The 15,685-nt window shown below is 37.4% G+C and overlaps 1 protein-coding gene across 1 annotated transcript in view; it reads left to right on the forward strand.

Moving 5' to 3' along the window:
* Nucleotides 1-15,685, forward strand: part of CPS1 (carbamoyl-phosphate synthase 1) — a 118,477-nt gene that overhangs the window by 20,397 nt on the left and 82,395 nt on the right. The window contains exons 4-8 of the mRNA XM_058664251.1: nt 1,318-1,462; nt 2,015-2,104; nt 4,084-4,140; nt 7,872-7,964; nt 14,075-14,164. Of these exons, the coding sequence (XP_058520234.1) occupies nt 1,318-1,462; nt 2,015-2,104; nt 4,084-4,140; nt 7,872-7,964; nt 14,075-14,164 (475 nt within the window). The remainder of the gene's footprint in view (nt 1-1,317; nt 1,463-2,014; nt 2,105-4,083; nt 4,141-7,871; nt 7,965-14,074; nt 14,165-15,685) is intronic.

The following is a 15,685-nucleotide window of genomic DNA, read 5'->3' on the forward strand; positions in this document are numbered from 1 at the left end:
AAAGATTTGGTTTAACTCAATCTTTAGAGACTGAAAATGTAAGAGAGAAGGAAGCAAATCTTAATTGCAATATGTTTCAGCATACATGTAATACAATACATGCAGACGTTTCTTGGCCTTATGGGAATGATTTTTCCTTACTAAGAAGAAATAAATGCATATTCATAAGAATGAATATGCAGTGTGTGTTATTTTTTGATCTCCAAAATTTAAAATATAGCCCTCTTGTATTCCTCCCTGAATCGATATTAGAACTGTGATGCTGTTACATGGAATCTTTTAATTTAGAAGTCAGGAATGCTTTCAGTTCGTGTCTTTTTCTTTTCTGAACTCATGGCACTCACGCTATTTGGGAGACAGAGGGCCAAAGAGTTGGTACAGAGGCAGTGCGGTGATCTGAGATCCTTTGGCTCTCTTCCCTTTTGACTCACAGCTGGGGCACAGATCTGACTCTTGGGGCAAGGAACTCAATCCAGACCTCTCCTGTTGGTGACAGGATCCTAATTGCTTGTCCCATCACTAGAATCAGGAGCTGGAGTTGGAAACTGAACTCAGGTTCTCTGATGTGCCAGGTGGGGAGTCTTACAGCTAGGCCAAAGCACCAGCTCCCAGATCATATTTTGTGGTATTGATTTTTTTCTAAGCTGTTGACTCCCAAGATTATCTACTTCTCTGTAAAACTAAAAAACAACTTTATTGAGCCTTTCTTTCATATGCAGCTACTCACTTGTTTTAAAAGCTCGATGAATTTTAATAAATGTGGACATTCAAAAATTTAATAAACATGTAAATGTTCAAAAAATTTTAATAAACATGTACGTAAAACATGTGCAACCACTACCAACGAAAGCAACGTACCATTCAGTATCATAAAACACACTGAAAAAAATGCTTTCCAACTTTTGACAGTTAATGCTTTGATGAAATTGGGAGCACTTGAAAGTAAATAACAATTTTGACTCACTGGTAAGCTAGAAAAACTTTATGATATCATAATATATTTAGAAACATAGTATCCGTGTTTTAAAATCTAGAAGATGTAAAGGATTTTTAAAATGAATTAAAATGTTATGAACTTGAGAGCATGGAAATTATATGAAAATATTCCTTAAGACTTAATAAGCAGTGTCTCCATAAGGATTAATTTCCATATTCCATTGTAAAATTTCCATAGGTTTGATAAAACTTAGAGATACATTTTTTAGATTTGTAACCCTTGCATTCCTGTCTTTCAAGTGTTTGATTGTTCCCTGCATTGTAGGGGTCATGGTTTTGCCGTTATTTTCTTGTGGATAATTTTTGCGTGTGTTTATTCAGGTACCCGGAAGCTCTTACTGACCCTGCCTACAAGGGCCAGATTCTGACAATGGCCAACCCTATTATTGGCAACGGGGGAGCTCCTGACACCACTGCAGTAGATGAACTTGGACTTAGCAAATATCTGGAGTCTGATGGAATTAAGGTAGAATGAATGAAAGCTATTAAAATATTCTTTATATGCACTAAACCATTTTCCATAACTTAAGCTATTTTAAAATTCTATGGGGGAAGTGTACACCGTTCTAAGAGGGACTTACTTTGGTCTCTGGGTTCAGCAAGCTTGCGTAGTCTGCTCCCCCACAATGTAGTTAAGAGAACAACCATGTTTTAAAAGAAAGTTGTTGAAAACCCTTTTCTTTTATGTCTTTAAGATGTTTAGTCTCCTATCAGTGGATAGAAGAAAGCACTTTTAAACAAGTTATTTCAGAATAGTTTAAATTTATAAAACATTAATTTTGAAGTAGTAATATAATTAGCTGTTGTAGAAACCTATTATTAGCACTTCATATTATTATATTTGCTGCATTAATAAACAACACTTAGCATCCCCTATTTTTATCTGTTTTCTTCTATATCTATCTGTATTTGAGTATCATACAGCTTTGTAAAAATGTAAACAGATTCTTCAGTTGGGCTGTGAGAGTTGTACGATCTTTTGTACTCACACATTTAAAATGACTGCTTGTCTTTTCAGGTTGCAGGTTTGCTTGTGCTAAATTACAGCAATGACTACAGTCACTGGCTGGCTACCAAGAGTCTGGGGCAGTGGCTACAGGAAGAAAAGGTGAGAAGTGGGATGGAACATCCAGCATCACCTCAAGATGGACAGTTGAGAGAGGGCAGAGGGGAAGAGAAAGATCATGTGGGTTAGGCCCTTTCTATCTCAGTCAGTCATTAGTGCTTTGGTTACATATCGGCCACAATACCTGGAGTCACACTCCTTTAAATGCTCAGGACCATGTATTTTCACTTTATCCACTAGGTGGCACTCATATATGCTTGGTAGGATTTTTCTACTGGGAAAATGGGGTAGTAAAAATTTCAGAATTTCTTTTCTTTTTGAAAAGTCTAAATCCTATCCACCCCAGCTCTGGGTCTTTTTGTCCAGGATCTATTGATGTGACTTGATTCATGGGTTCTAAATCAGTTCTACAATAAACTATTGGTTGTGCCAGCTCTGTGTATGTCACACAGTCACTGTAATAGGCTCATCCTCTTTAATTTGTATGAGTATGAAGTTTACTGGTATCTCTTATTGTGTTTAAACAAGCATTGTTATATATTTAGATATAAGTATAATGTATAATTACATATTCAATTACATAGAAGCTCATTTGAAAAATATAGTAAAAAGGTCATAAAACATTATCTTAGCCTTTCTGTATTTTGAGCATTAATTTCCAGTAAAATAAGAGGACTTTATTTATTGAATAGTAGAAGTGGTTAATAGTCACAGTAGTATCTTTAGCTTTATGTCCAGTATTTTTTTATTGACTGTGGCTGTTTTTTGATTGAATGTTGCTTGGCCTGTTGTTGATAGAAAGCCCTGCCTCTCCAATGAATATCTCCCTGTTGAGTCTAGGAGATTTTGTCTCTTTCTGATAAATCAAAAAGTCTTGATCTTGGTTTCCTAGGTAAACAGACACCTCTGCATCTTGTTCTTGGCTACAACTATTTCTTCTTGACCATTTTGTGACTATATCTTTGTTACCCAGACAGCTAATTTCTGTAAAGGCCATTCAGGAGACTTCTCTTGTTCCTCCCTTCCCCTCTTCTTCTTTCTTAATGTTTCTTTTTTGTTATTGAGCACACATGGCTTTATAGCTTCTCCATTTCAGGATAGTTTTAGTACAAGCTTAATCCAAGCCTTGCTGGTCTATTTTTATAATACACTTGTAATATTCTTTCATGATCATAGACACATAAAGTAGAAAACGGCCCAAGGTAATGACCAGTTCACCCATTCTATGAGGATTTTCAGGTGAGGACAGGCAGCCTGCTAAAACATTTCTCCAACATCTGGTGGAAGAAAACACATTAGAACCTGTTTTCCTGATTGGTAACTCATTGCTCCTTCTTTACACTATATGTATCTCTATCCAACCTAGTGTAAGAAACTAAAAAAGAGTTGTGGTGTTACCTTACCGACTAGTAGGATGGACAAGTTCAGTACAGCATGACTGCTTAATAAGGCCTCTCAGAAAATATGTGGAGTGCTTGTCATATGCCAGTGATATTTGGTCCAAAACACAAAAACACCAAACCTGAAAATTTTTATATTACTATGAGTGAATTTCTATCAATTCTATCCTTTCAGAGTACTATTTTTTATATTTAAAATATAAGCAGACTATATACATATATTTCAAAAGTTAAATATAATGAAAAAATATATATGTATTCCTTTATACTTCATATGTGATTATATATGCTATATAATTTTGCATATACATATACATATATAAAACAATATGTGTTTAACATCCTGGGTTGAAAGCACCAAAGCTGTAGCAGAAGATTGATGTTCTAAACTTCTCATTTTTCACTCCGAGGAAGGGCCTGGGTATTAGGAGTCCCATGCCCAGCTGGAGCAGCAATTTACCGTGCTCTGACAGCAGAGTCACCCTGGGTCACAGGAAAGAAGGAGTGGGGAAATTATTTACTGCTCAAGAAGATCGATGAGGCTAAGTTTGTAACTTGAAAACAATATGCTGGATCTAATTTCCTCCAATTTCACTGTCACTGTGGTTTTTTTCCTTATAGGTTCCTGCAATTTATGGAGTGGATACAAGAATGCTGACTAAAATAATTCGAGATAAGGTATGAAATTCATCTTTAGGCAAATACGTGTTTCCTCATAGTTTTTCTTTTCTCATTACCTGATCTAGACATGCATATATTAAGCAGTGAACTTGGCTAGCTTCTGCTATTGGGTCCTCCTTCAGTTTTTCTTATTATTTCTGATGTGATTTTCAAGATGGATATTTGAATGGTTGTAATTTGGTGGATTTAAGATTAATACACCTGGCAGGACGCTATTGAATGCCCACCATGGGTTGTATGTGTCCCAATACACTAACAAATAGAAGCATTCATAATTCCACTCCTGACAGAGCTTTCATGAGACGAGCAACTAAGTACATGACAGTTTTTCTTTAGTTGTTTTCTTTCATGCTGAAGAATACAATCCAAAGATTACAGACCATTGGTGCTTTGTTTATGCCTTGTACGAGAACTGCTTGTGAAGTTAGTTCTATATCATGAGGGTGCCAAATGAACCTTGCGTGGGTTACCGCAAGTACAGCATCTTTCTTGAGGCTGTATCAGTGGCTGTATCACCAAAAGGAAATGGTACTTCACTTTCATATTTGGTTACTGCAGCATCCGATCCTTTCTCTGTCATGGAACCTAAATATCCGACGTCTAAAAACATAAAAAAAACCCAACGTTTTCCTCATTACTACTATGTTCTCAACAATTTGTTATTAGATATTATTATATCAAAATAAAAATTAAGTGAAATAATTTAAATATGTGTATAAGATAGATCCTTCAGGAAAACTTGCTGTAGAGCCCTTGTTACATCAGCCCTCTTTGCGCTCTGCATCCTCAACTTTAACCAATCAAGGGCTGAACATACACAGAACAAGAAATTGCTTCTGTACCAAGTGTGCACATACTTTTTGGTCGTTTTTTGAATGATGCAATGTGACAGTGATTTACAAGGCATTTGCACTGTATTAGGTAGCCATAACTACGTCACGGCAGATTTAAAGAATGCACAAGGACGTGCATAGCTGTTTTTCAAATATTACACCACTTCATATAGTATACTTGAACAGGCACAGAGTTTGACATCTGTGAGGGCTTCTGGAATCAACGTCCCATGAACCCCAAGGGCCTTGTCTGTGCTACCACAGGCTGTTTGTAAACAGAAACAGGACAAATAAAAACTGTCTTAAAAATAAAAACATGTTGACAAACTTATGAGCAGAGGGAAGACAGTGCGGGTTTACACGATGTTTTATTCCACCTCTGACTTGGTCATTCCTACTGTGATTTTCCTGAGCATGGACATTAGTAGATTATAAGTGCTAAGTGGATTGTTGTGTTTTCTAAACCTCATGATGTGTGGGAGCAGTACAATGTGATGAGGCTACCACAACAGGAAAGCAAAATTAGGAAATTCAGTTCAGATTGTAAAATAGGTAGATGCATAAACATGACCAGGTCTAATAGTCTGGGACATTTTTAAAATATATTTGTTTATTTATTTGAAGTGGATAATTATGGAATGAGAGGGAGAGAGAGAGAGAATCCTAAGAGATTTTCCACTTACTGGTTCATTCCCCAGATGGCTGCAACAGCCAGGACTGGACCAGTTCAAAGCTAGGCACCAGGAGGTTCTTTCGGGTCTCCCAGTTGGGTGCAGGGGCTTAGAGTCTTCATATTCTACCACCTTTCCAGGATATTAGTAGAGTGTTGGATCCTAAACAAAGCAGCAGAGACTCAAACTAGTGCCCTTATGGGATGCTAGGGTTTCAGACAGTGGCCTAATTTGCAGTTCCAAAATGCTGTGATCCAACTTTTTCTTTTAAAGATCTGTTTATTTACTTGAAAGAATTACAGACGCGCGTGCACACACACACACACACACAGAATGAGACAGAGACGAGCAGAGAAAGCTGTAAGACCGTACTGTGTTCTGAGGTTCTACATGTGATGTGTTAGATGGCATGAGCTCTTACAGAAAGGTTTTCTAAATTCAGTTGAATAAATTAGTGAAGACAAGTTAGTGCTATTTCCTATTTATATTTGTTTATTTATGATGCTGCTTCATATATAAAATGTGTATTGGGAGTGTTTAGCATAGCAGTCTGATTCACACATCCTGTGTTGGAATATCTGGTTTGGATTTCTGGCTCCCACTCTTGACTCTAGCTTCCTGCCAGTGCAGACCTGGGACACAGTGATGATAGTTTAAATAACTGTGTTCTTGCCATTCTTACGCGACACCTAGATGCATTCCTGTTTCCCAGTACATCCTAGGCTGAGCCCTAGCTATTGTAGGCTTTTGGGGAGTAAACCAGTTAATAGAAGGGAACTCTGTCTTTCTGCCTCCAAATGAATATAGGTACACACAGATAAACACATACTTATTATATCAGCTTGTGCTAATTTTACAATGAGAAGTAAGATTGAGCTTCATTCAGTAAGAAAACTAGATCTGGAAATCAATTTTGAAAATTAGTGTATGCTAAATGTAGTCAAAGGATCACATGACTTGAAGACCATGATGAAATCAAGTAAGCTGATGAAAAAGTTTTTTTGTTTGTTTGTTTGTTTAGTTTTGGTGAATATTCCCAGATGGAGGAACCACTCTGATTTGATTTTTAATTTTATTTTCTTCTATGAAATCCAGAGCGTGAGTGTGTGTGAGAGAGAGAAATAAGAGATACACAGAGACAGAGAATTGCTAGAGAGCTCCCATCTGTTGGTTCATTCCCTAAATGGAACTGGGCCAGGGCCAAAGCTGGAAGCTGGGAGCTGGGAGGTGGCAAGCAGGAGCTCCATCCAGGTTTCCCACACTGAGGTGAACGGACTCAATTACTTGAGCCGTCACCTGCTGCCTCCTACAGAGTGGAATAGCTAGATGTTGAAATCCAATGCAGAGGTCTCAAATTTGGGCATTCTTATACAGGATGTGGAATTCAAAGCAATGCATTACCCACTATGCACATGGCTACTCCAAGACCCTAGTTTTAGTACCAGGTCTGAAGTAAACATCTTGCCTACATGTTGTACTTTTCCTCTACCCATACGCACACCCAAGTGACTTCTACCCTAAAGACTACATTTAAAATAAATAAAGACTTCCATTTCCTTTAATGAAATGATTTCATCAGAGAATGCCCAGTGAATGAATGATCTTGGCTTTTCCCCCTTGATCTCTTGATGACTAAATGTAGCATGCTATCTTCTTCAGTAGTTCAAAGTACAATTACCATCAAATAAGTAAATCTCAAGATGCATCTTATAAAAAGAAAACCAGAAAAACTTCAGAGTTAAGTTGAAACCTTTAAGCAGTGAATGCTTTCAACTTTTAGAGGTTTAGAATTAATGTTGTGTTTTTCCTTTTTTGTAAGTTGATTATACTAGAAAAATATGTAATGAGTTTTCACTTTAGTTTTTTGAAATTGTTAGGTTTTTTTACTTCTCACAGATTGATTTATGTAATTCTGCCATGAAGTGTCTTCAGGTCATACATATAGAGGAAAATAGATACACAAAGTATTTCTCCACTCTTTCCTGCCCCACAATAGGCAATGGTTTTAGCACCAGAAGAACTCATGATTTTTCCGTGTTTCCCAAAACATGGGCAAATTTTTTCGTCTTTGTGCTTGGAAAAAATGAAGATCTTCTGCTGGTGTTGTGATTAGCTATGAAGAAGTCTAAATTCAGGAGCAGCTGTTTAAAGTCCCTGTGAGTTTATTCTGTCAGCACTTTCATCACGGCTTCCTTTTAATTGTCTAATTTTAAAATTTTTGTAGGGTACCATGCTTGGAAAGATTGAATTTGAAGGCCAGCCTGTGGACTTTGTGGATCCAAATAAGGAGAATCTGATTGCTCAAGTTTCAACCAAGGTGGGAGATTTTCCTCTATATTTTTTCATTTTACTTTATTCTTTTTAGACTTATATTTCTTGTAATATCAAAATCTTCATATAGGCAATGGTCCTCTTTCAGAAGTAGCAGAGTTAAGGGAAACGGGAGTCTCATAGCACCAAAAAGATACATGTAATATCAATGTATTTGACATTAGAAACCTTTACTGAAATGCTAGTCCTTCATGCCCTGCTTTCGGGTCTGTTTACTACTATTCCAGTTCCTCTCCTTGTCTGATTTTTCATCTTAAGGCTTCCACGACATCAAAGAGGGCACTGACTAACCAGGAGTCAGTGGTATTATTTGCTAGAGAGCCAAGAGAACCTTGCAGAAATTAGTTACAGTGATCAGGATGGGGTCCCTTTGTGTAAGAAAGAAAATACTTTTTTTTAACCTATTAAAGATATTTTATATTATAGCTAGGTTCTAAAATTAATGTCCTTGATGATAACTATGCTACTTCAAAGTAAAATATTTTCCTGTACATTATAAGAAGATATAGAATATGTTTTAGAAGGCTCTTCACTAGTTTTGTCTGAAAACCTGCTGAGACAGGGGTGGGTGAAATGCTAGATCTATAGCCTCTGCCTTTGAGGAGCGTGGAACCCGATGGAAGAACCAAGCAGGTGAAGTGCCATTTAGAGAGCCTCGGGAGACACTCTGTGCTGGGACCATGCCCAGGGTGCCATGAGCGCTCTCCCAGGAAAGCATTGAATTCGGATACATGCATCAGAGAAGTCTCAGCAGAAGTTGGGCTTGTTTAGGTGGATGGAGAACTGGATCTGTGTTTCAAAGAGGATGACATGTATTGAGGGGCACTGAGGTGTGAGACAGCAAGTATGTTTGAAGAATTATTCATAGTGTGACATGATTGTATCAAAGGCTTCACACACAATGATTTGCATTGAGGCCAGAGATGGGTTAGAAATGGAGGATGACTAAGTTAACAGGCTACTTCGTCTTTGTATCATTGACTGGTCAGCAGTATTGGAAAGTGTGGGACATTCAATCAGTGTCATTTTTTAGAGCAAAGTATAATTGGGTAAGAGCAGATCACTATGAAAGACTGTGGCTGATAAAGTCAAAACAGAGATATCAGCAAAGGGACAGTGAGGTGGGTGGAGAACGGGAAATGAAGAAGCTGGATCAGGCCAGGTGGAAGGCTACCTGACCTTGCTTCTCAGGTGGGGATTTCAATTGATTTGAGTGATTGTTTTAATAATTTAAATGTCTATAGGCTATTACTCTGAAGTGTGGGGTTTTTTTTGAAGTTTCGGTGTATTTTGAAATTTAAAGGGTGAATTTGTATCTACACAGAATGTTTTCCTTTTTCTAGGATTATGTATTTGGTTATGATTGATTAAGACTTAAATATGCAAAATTCAGTGAATGCAAAGCCCAATTGATCTTTGTTATTATTTGGCTCCCTCTTGTAGTTTTTTTCTGTAAAAGAAAATTGGTAACAAACTTCTCTTCCTTCACCAGTGTGGCAGCAAAGCCTCTCAGAGGAACACTTTTGCACAGATAAAAAGCGATTGTTGGTTCTGCAAAGGTGATCATGACTCTCAGGAGTGGAAAGATCAGACTCTTCATTTCATCATACATACTCCAAGCATATACAGTTTCTCGACTAGGATAGTCCATGCTAGTATTAGCTCTCTGGAGAGGAGTTTCTTGAGATGAGAAGAAAAGGTTTGTTTTAGGTTGCAGCTTGCAAGTTCACAGCTCAGGATCAAGCGATCTCATTAGTCCTGCAACAGCAAGTGGATGTAGAGAACGCTGGGTGAGCAGGGAAGCAGAGAGATGCTCTGCTGAGCTCAGCCTCAGTAGCAGCTGTTGGGTGAGAAATTCCTTCTGCTCCAGGCTTCCCTCTCAGATACCATCATTGCATCAAGCATTCACCCTTATTCCATCAATCTTTTGACACAAGACTTTGGGAGCTCAATTCCGCTCAAGCTGTAATGTTGGTTATCATTGCTAGCAAAGTGGCAGCTTTAATCTGACTTGGAGGAAAATAATAGTAACCAGTCTTCTCTGAACACTATTCATGCTCAAAGAAACTTCATTTTGCAGCAGAGAAAACTGAGACTTTGCAAGTTAAACTATTGTAATTGAATGTACCTTCTTCAAAATTTGCTTCAATTTGAAGTTCTGTGAATTTGGAATCTGTGTAGCTAGTCCTATGCTGTGTTGCCTACGGTTTTGACAGAAGTCTCCAGAAAACTCCATTTCTATAAGGATCATACTATAAAAATTCCAGAAGCTTCCTCAAGACTCCCTGTGACTACTTATTCTTGTTGACCTGTATCTCACAGAGTCAAAATATGTTTCTGTGATCTACACCTCTGCCTTGGATGCTGCCTCCTTTGCCATTCCCCTTCTTGATGGAAGGTGTCAATTTCAAGGATCAGCTCTTTGTCTTTTGTGAAGCTTTCCCTGGCTTTCTCCACCTTTGTATGCCATGACATTTAATACATAGATTTATTGTAAGAAGAATCCAATGATTGAAACATTTGTACTTGGAATTATTATCTCTCACATGTGTTAGTAATTAGCTCTTTGAGAGGAAAGGCCTTGCTTTACATTGGTGGATTCCCTCCACATCTCCTAGTGACATTCCATTTTTTAAAAAGAGTGATTTATTTATTTGAATGGTAGTTACAGAGAAAGAGAGAACAAAAGACAGGGAGAGACTGAGTTCTTCCAACCACTGGTTCACTCCCCAAATGACTACAATGGCCAGAGCTGGGCCAACCCAAAGCCATGATTCAAGAGCTTCTTCTGAGTCTCTCATGTGAATGCAGGGTCCCAAACACGTGGGCCACCATCCACTGCTTTCCCAGGTACCTTAGCAGGGAACTGGATAGAAGTGGACCAGCCTGGTTGTCACCTATTATGGGCTGTTAGTACCACAGGTAGTGGCTTTATTCACTATGCCACAGTGCCAGATCTCCTGGTGACTTTCACATGGTACATGGTCAATAAAAATTAATTAAAAATTAACATAGCCAGTAAATTGTAGTTAGAATGGCTGCTAGGAAATGAAAGAGTGTATTTTGTCCATTTAAGTCCTTTAGTCAGTGTTTCTGATGGTCCTATTATTTCTGTTACTAACATGATAAATTATAATTATTAATAACTATTCTAAAATCTATTAATACAATAATAAATGAGATTTATTGAGTTCTTTATATGTATTAAATATTCAGAACACTTTAAGTAACTTATTCAATCCTTAGAGAAATTCTGTGGGAGAGATATTATTGTTAGCTCATTATACTGATCTATACAGAAACCATGAAATCAAGACTAAATCTATTCTTAAGTGTGAATAGCTGTTAGAATTTACACCAGGAACTTATACTCAGGAATGTATGTGAAGTAATTATTAAGAACAACCATCCTCTATCTCGCAATAATACACAAGAAGGTTCAGGTTGTTTCACTCTTTCTTCCTCTTACATTTGCAAAGCAAGAATTCAAGAATTTCTAAATGAGAGCAGTAAAATACATAATGAGATAGTGGGTGAAAGAACTAGAAAACTGACATCCGTTATGTTGAGTATTCCTTGCCTAAAGGGAGAAACTTTCCCTTGTGATGCGAGATAACACCAATCAGAGTAAATATGGAGAACATTCAGGAAGAGTTCTAGCTGTGTGAGCGTTCTAAAAAAAGAGCAAGTTGTTAAAAGACTGAAAATAGCCTGATAAACACCTGTAAGAGAGAAAACACAAACTGGTGCTATTTGGTCCTGCAGCTTAGATGCAGGGAAATGGAGGGTTTCTGCGTCCCCGAGAATCAGTATTAAGCTGTGATGCCATGCTGGACTGGAACATTTGTTAAGCATACACTGAAGCATAGGAAAATACAAGTTATTAACTGAAAGTGAATTTTAAATTAACTATGTTTTTATATACTTGGAATCAATCATGGTGTATGCATCATTTACCTCTGATTTTCAAATGTTATATACATTTCCCTGGACTGAGAGGCAATATGTTAGAGAGAAATCTTCCCTTTTACAATGCTAACATTTTAGATTGAGAACTACTGTGGTGGTCTGATTCAGCATTTCGAAGTGTGAGAAACAGGAGCCTGAAGAAATTTAGCTTAAATAATTCTGACGCCAATCAAGGTTGAAAAAACACTGCACAACATCTTGATCTGTTTTGGAGAGTCCTAATGGAAGTTCCTTTATTCATGTGCCTGTGAGGTCTTAATTTCTGTCATTTTTTTTTTATGGACAATGTACAGGGTCAACATCAACCATGGATCAAAATGGTTAAGAAATTGGATTTGTCATAGGCATGCGCAGGCTTCTGTTGCTGTCATTATTTCCTAAACAACAAAGCATAAAGCTATTTAGACAGCATATACATTGTGTTAGGTATTATATGCAATCCTGAACTGACATATAGAGGAGAATGTCTGTAAGTTTGATGCAAATACTATACTTTTATGTAAGGTGCTTAAGCTTTCACAGATTTTGTTATCTCTCTGGGTCCCAGAACCAATCTCTTCTGTTTACTGGGGAACAATTGTTACCTCTGTAGATATCAGAAAAAATGAAAAAATATATTTGCAGTTATAAAAATGACTCTCTCTTTCTATATGGGATATATATATATATATATATATATTAGAGAGAGAGAAAGAACTGAACATGGAATTAAAGCATTTCAGTAGATTGCTGCTTGGTTTCTGAATGACAAAGGCAATTGTATAATTTCATTATGACTGCAATAAAAAGGGCATGTTAAGATATTACGGGCTTGGTGGCGTGGCCTAGTGGCTAAGGTCCTCGCCTTGATCCCATATGGCCGCTGGTTCTAATCCCGGCGGCTCCACTTCCTCTCTATATCTCCTCCTCTCAGTATATCTGATTTTGTAATAAAAACCAAATAAATCTTAAAAAAAAGATATTACATGTATTTTGTGAGTTTGGTTACATGCCTTGGAAATGTTGATAATTCATTGTCTTGTAACTGCGATTTGATGTAGCTTTGACTAGATGGTAATATTGCTTTATGTTATAGCAGATGTCTAAGGTTCAGAATAAATCTGTTTTTGCTAAATACCTGTAGCATGCTTGGACCAGTTCAAGAATAATTTCTCCAGATTAGAGGAGGTATTGGGTATTTTTTCTTTAGAATAGTTAACAGCAAGAGAAAAGTGATCATCTCTTTTCATATATTTTCTCAAGTGTAGTCTAAGGATTATGATTCCACATTCTGTGGAGTTGTGGAGTTGTGGAGAGGAAAATGCTCTTCAACATTCAAATTGTGCCTTTTATCAAAATCTTTTGCAAACTATGAACTCATCATAAAATCAGAATATGCTAGCTGACTCCTGAGCAGGAACCTGAGCGAGTACTCAACCCTCTAGGCTTTCTTCATCTCCATTTCTATTCTTTCTCCTTTTATGACTTTGAAGAACTGCTTCTTGGGTAAATGCCTGTGAAAATAGATCTGCCTCCGAGCTGTGCTTAAGACATAGATAATGATTATGATATGCTCAGGGATCCCTTTAAAATCTACCATTTAAATGCAAACGGCTGTGTGTAATCTGAAGGGACCAGTGGTCTACACCGGCTTAGCAATTCCTGTGACTCTCAGCTTAAATTTATCCATTAGATACCATTGCATAAGCCTAATGTACACTAATTTAGTGCTACAAGATCTGATCTTTTTTGCAAACTGAGGATAAAGTGGTATTTGAAACGTGCTGTATATATTACCACATCTGTCTGGTGCTGAATCACTCCACCGTATTTGAAAATCCCATTGTTACTCATTGTTAATGAAGCAAAACATGGAAAATGATGATTAACTATGGAGAAATCAATTTCTTAGTGATTATTGTTATTACTATAATCAACTGTTTATACAGAGAAGGAATGGACTATATTTTTTCTCATAGAAAAGTCTGTGGCACTTGCTGTGCCATTTTCAAGTTCATTGTTAATTGCTCGAAACTCCTTGGTAACTAACATCAATCTGTTACAAATCTAAGTGGAGATGTATGTATGATACTGGTTTGCTGTCCATAGCTGGGACTTCCTTCTCACTCTTTTTTTTTTTAATGGCAGGAAGTCAAAATATATGGCAAAGGAAACCCCACAAAAGTGGTAGCGGTAGACTGCGGTATAAAAAACAATGTGATCCGTCTGCTGGTAAAGGTGAGTAATTTGTTCCTTCTCCAGGGTGAACGTTTATAATATTGATTGTTAGTGTTCAGCCTGTTTCCTTTGTTTCAGAAAAATTGTGTGCATTCGTTATGAATGTCAGGAACCTACTCTCTCTTTTATTATCACCTTTGATCTACAAAATAACATGTTTATCCTTGTTCACATTGCAGATGCAGACTACTGTGGTTTTAAAAAAATACTGAATGGCTACTAAAATGGAAGAAAATTATGTTAGTGTTCTTACCACTTACCAAATGAATTTCTGAGATTGTGTTACATTTATTTTGGGGGGACTTTATTTATGTTATGTTTTAAATTATTTATTTATTTATTGAAAATCAGAGTTGAGAGAGAGAGAGAGAGAGAGAGAGAGAGAGAGAGAGATATCTTTTATCAACCTGTTCACTTCCCAGAGGGCCACAGTGGCCAACACTGGGCCTGGCTGAAACCAACAGCCTTAGCGCTTCATCCAGTTTTCCCACATGGATTACATGGGCCAAGCAATTGGTTCATCTACAGTGGCTTTTCTCGTACCATTAGCAGGAAGATGGAATGGAAGTGGAGCTACTGGGACATGTCCTAGTGCCCATAAGGGACTCACATGCTGTAGGTGGTTGCTTTACCTGCTATATCATGGTGTTGGACCAAATTCTGTGGGGTTCACTTGACCAACAAGTCAGAGACAGTCTAATAGATCCTCCATTAGGATAATTAACACCAATTTGGTGTTAAACAGGCCCAGAGCGCCCACAAGTTATTGGCTGCTTTTCTCCCAGCTGTGTAACACCTGCCTGGGTTCCAAGCTCAAAAATTTTAAGGATTTATATTTTCTTAAATATTATCATGTAGGGATTTTTCCTTGTCTTCCTCCTGTATCAGTTTCTTCCTTTCTCTGTCCTTACCCAACCCTCCTGTCTCCACAGACATTTATGAAACACTTGACTCTTGAGCTCAGATGCAGGAAGATTCCCTATTTTTCCTTCCTTTATCAGCCACATCCAAATAATGATTTCAAATTATTGACAATTTTATTAGTAATAATTTGTACAGCCTGTGGATTGCCTGTAAACCCAGTCTCATTTTATAACTCCGTTTCCTGTTTTCCATTTATAAGGGTGAATATTTGTTGGCCATTAGGCTTCTTTCGGGGGAGTTGACTGGAGCCTCTTGGCAGACAGGAATTGCCACAAAGTTAATAATCCTGGAATAGACCCCAGTCAATAGCAGAGAGTCAGAATATTGCCCCATTGCTCCTGGTTGGGCTATCCACTGGTTCTCAGCTTTCTCCAAAGAGCTTAAACTCCAGTATTCCATGGTGGTAACTGCTTGGAATATATACTTTATCAAGTGTCTCACAGTGTCATTTGTTCTATGTTTTATTGCATTTCTTGGAAATACCTTTCAAATAAGCTTTTTTTTTTAAAATCCTTATCCTGGGAAATGTTTCCAGGGAAACTTTTCAACACAGTTTTAAGAATACTTTTATATGGAAAAGATCTATTTCGAATTTTC

The sequence above is a fragment of the Ochotona princeps genome, chromosome 5 (genome assembly GCF_030435755.1).
Source record: "Ochotona princeps isolate mOchPri1 chromosome 5, mOchPri1.hap1, whole genome shotgun sequence".
Lineage (NCBI taxonomy): Eukaryota > Metazoa > Chordata > Mammalia > Lagomorpha > Ochotonidae > Ochotona > Ochotona princeps.